This window comes from Olea europaea, chromosome 23, assembly GCF_002742605.1.
Source record: "Olea europaea var. sylvestris chromosome 23, O_europaea_v1, whole genome shotgun sequence".
NCBI classification, from domain to species: Eukaryota; Viridiplantae; Streptophyta; class Magnoliopsida; order Lamiales; family Oleaceae; genus Olea; species Olea europaea.
The window spans coordinates 5,816,305-5,819,780 of NC_036259.1; the positions used below are offsets into that span (position 1 = coordinate 5,816,305).

Sequence of the window (3,476 nt, forward strand, 5' to 3'; positions counted from 1 at the left end):
TCACAAATAGTGTTGATTATCTAATTATATAAAGATCGACTATAATTCATTCTCCATTTTAAAATTTTGAAATAGTATTGACTATCTAATTATATAAATATCACCTCTACTGCGTTTCCCAATTCAGATTTGCTTCAGTAAGGGGACTAGTTTAGTAGTTGTCAATAAAACATACTTTAGGATATTGCTTCACTAAAATCATCGGTAGGTCCTACCGATTCATGTAGGCCCATTGATTCGCCTATGGGTTTTGCTATATATACACTTTGATGTGCACTCCTCTTACAATAGAGGGTTCACACAAAATTGTGAGGGGAGTGTACACCGGAATGTACTAATAGCAATTTCCATAAAACATACTATAGGATAATGCCTCGCTAAAAGAGTGCTACTTCTCAAACAGGGCAATTGCTTGAGTAAAATTATTCTTCACCAATATCATCGGTCGGTCCTACTGATTCATATAAAAATAGACTTCGGGAAGAATATTGCTAAAGTACTCTAAAGTTACTATAAAGGAATATTGCTGTTTAGCAAAGGAATATTGGAATTTCCAATATTCCTTTGCTAAACAGGTATATAGTAACTTTAGAGTACCTGTTTAGCAAAGGAATATTGGAAATTCCAATATTCCTTTGCTAAACAGCAATATTCCTTTATAGTAACTTTAGAGTACTTTAGCAATATTCTTCCCAAAGTAATAATTTTGTTGACAATTACTGCTTTTAGGATGATTGCCATAACAATTAATCTATTTGTACAATAATTTTGTACAACATTGTTGACAATGATTGGTGTGGCAGAAAAGTATTGATTGAAAAGATGAGTTTTTTATTTTTATTTTTATTTATTTATTTATTTTTTCAAAATGTCTAATAAAAACATGCCACGTAGTATGTTGTCAATAATATTGTCAAGTTCATTGTACATGAAGCATTGCTCTTGCCATAAATACCGTGGCAACGTTAGAAAAGTGTTAGATCCTATAGGAGAGGCAATGGACTCACATTTGCTGCCAATGACAGAAACTTGGATGTGGCAAGGTTATTTCGTCCATGTTGCAATATGAAAGAAAAGGTTAAATAATAGCAAGCAGTCTAGTTTGAACCATCTAAATGGGAGATTAATCCATTTTATCAAGAAAGGATAAGCTAAATTGATTAGTTTAATTTGGATATAATTTCCGTTAAATTCGAGAAAAATAAGATTTGCTATTTAAATTCGTATTTGAGCTTGGATCAAGTTAAGTCAATCATTATCTTAATTACCCAAGATTGAATAGCTCAACTAACAATTTAGTGTTTGTATCATTACTTCTATTTTCTATTTTATTTCAGAGGAAAATATACTTTTCCTGCTTCATCGCTTTGCTTTCAACCAAATGAAATCTATACAATCTTCAATTCTTCATATAATTGAAAGTTATGTTTTCATAAAAAGTTTTTAAATTTGGAATTTTTAACACATGGGCAATCCATTAAGTAAAGAATTAACACATCTGGAGCTTCTAATAATCCACTAGTTAACATTGATATAAGGAAGGAATCAAGTGAAGAAAATTGTTAGCCTGACTGAGTGGAGCTGAAACACAAGATGAGTATTGCTTTCTCCACTATATTAAAATAGTGAAGTTGAATTTATATGAGACTGTTGATGAGTTGAGTTGTCGAACTTTTTTGAATGCAGGTACAAACTATAAAGTTAATTTTTGTGGTGATAGTTTGTGGGTTTGGTCTTATCGTTCTCACGAATCAACTTATGGTGAAAGCTTCGAAACGTACCCACGTTGTTGGATGGATTTGTCTAGTATTTTCATTGTGTGTATTTATTGCCCCTTTAGGCATTGTGGTAAGTTTAAAAAAAGGAGTAGAAAATCAAATAATTTTCAGCATCAAGTTGTTTTTGTGGTTTCATTTTATATATTTTCTTTGCAGAGACAAGTTATACGAACAAAGAGCGTCGAATATATGCCATTTCTTCTATCATTTTTCCTCACAATTAGCGCTGTTATGTGGTTCTTCTATGGTCTACTACTCAGAGATTTTATCATTGCTGTAAGTTAATACCCTCATTTCTTTCTTCTCCGAAGGAAAAGGAGATAGAACAAAGATCTCAACTTCTTGTCCTAAAAAAAGTAATATTTTTTAATAAAGTCGGTTAATTAGGGCGGTAAAAAAAATAAATAATGATAATAATAATTCCTATCGAAGCTAATGTCTTGACGGTTTCAGCATTTCCCTATTAATGCATGTCCCTTACACGACATCTTCATTAATTTTTGCTAATAATATTTATTTTGCTGTCGTACAGATTCCAAATGTTCTAGGCTTCAGCTTCGGGGTTCTTCAAATGGTGCTTTATGTAATATACAAAAATGCTGACAAGGGCGAAAAGAAAAAGCTTCCTGAAATACCAAATAAAATTATAATTTTGGAAGAACACAAAGTTCAAGAATTAACTGAGCAAATTATTGACATTGTTAATATCAGTGCACTGTTAAATTCCGAGAAACTCTCAGTTGTTTCACAGCCAATTAATGATGGAATTGAAGGCGCACATGTGCATCAGAATTTGCCCAATGAAGTTGAAGTTAAAATGTAAATTGAAGCTCATGCTCCTTCCTATTCCCTTTTTCTTTATTTTTATTTTTATTTTTTATTTTTTGATTATGTATCTTGTTCTGTATATTAATCTGAATAATTTGTGCTGGTTTGTTTTCTTTTCTTGCTTAATTATGTATTTATAAATGAGAAAACCATTTTTAATTGAATATTAAGAATAAGCTCGTGTTATTTATTTCATGCAATCATTATATACAGATTTTGACATGGGGAAATTATAGAGGTTCCTTCTCATCTTAGAAAATATCGAGAAAAAATTTATTAAGAAATGAGCATTGTTGAAAGAAGAGAAATAATACAATAGAGGCTAGGTTTAACGTAAGTAATCAGGTACAACATTTTATATTTGGAACGATTTATTAGACCATGTTGAGCACTATTGTACATAAAATTTTAATTTATTTTTCTTTAGTGTTATCTGATGTAATCTAATGCATTATACCAAAAATGTATTACGTTTTTATTGTTAGATGATAAAAATCATTTGACGACAAAAATTAAATTAAATATTAGTTAATTTAAGTGGGCTGAGGATAATATAATGTAATTATAGCTTATTAATATAATCTTTAGTGGTTTTTTTTTTTTTTTTTTTTTTTTTTTTTCCTTTTTTTTTTTTTTTTTTTTTTTTTTGGCTAACAATTCATTTATTTTCAATTTGACCCATTTACTATGTATTATTTGATTGAATAATCCTTTATATTGGAATGGATGAAGAGTCAAAAGGTTAAATCCACGCGAGGGGATGAGTCAAGCGAATTTTGAATTAGAATTCTAAACTTTTGTCCATCCTTCGTCATAATAATACCTCAAGGTTTGTCGCGATAACTTGGCATTATGGCATATCTACCATAC

At 30.1% G+C, this 3,476-nt stretch overlaps 1 protein-coding gene across 1 annotated transcript; it reads left to right on the forward strand.

The window, feature by feature from the left end:
* Positions 1-1,593: 1,593 nt before the first annotated feature.
* On the forward strand, positions 1,594-2,622 carry LOC111371885 (bidirectional sugar transporter SWEET10-like). The gene is made up of 3 exons (XM_022994040.1): positions 1,594-1,848; positions 1,935-2,054; positions 2,311-2,622. Exons 1-3 carry the CDS (start codon positions 1,681-1,683, stop codon positions 2,599-2,601), a joined length of 579 nt encoding a protein of 192 aa, XP_022849808.1. The 5' UTR covers positions 1,594-1,680; the 3' UTR covers positions 2,602-2,622.
* The last annotated feature ends 854 nt before the right edge of the window (positions 2,623-3,476 follow it).

Excerpts from the sequence above, each read along its gene's own strand:
- LOC111371885 (XM_022994040.1), top strand. The coding sequence starts at position 1,681 with ATGCAGGTACAAACTATAAAGTTAATTTTTGTGGTGATAGTTTGTGGG. Across the intron at positions 1,849-1,934 it reads TTGCCCCTTTAGGCATTGTG|AGACAAGTTATACGAACAAA; the intron begins GTAAGTTTAAAA and ends TTTTCTTTGCAG. Across the intron at positions 2,055-2,310 it reads TCAGAGATTTTATCATTGCT|ATTCCAAATGTTCTAGGCTT; the intron begins GTAAGTTAATAC and ends GCTGTCGTACAG.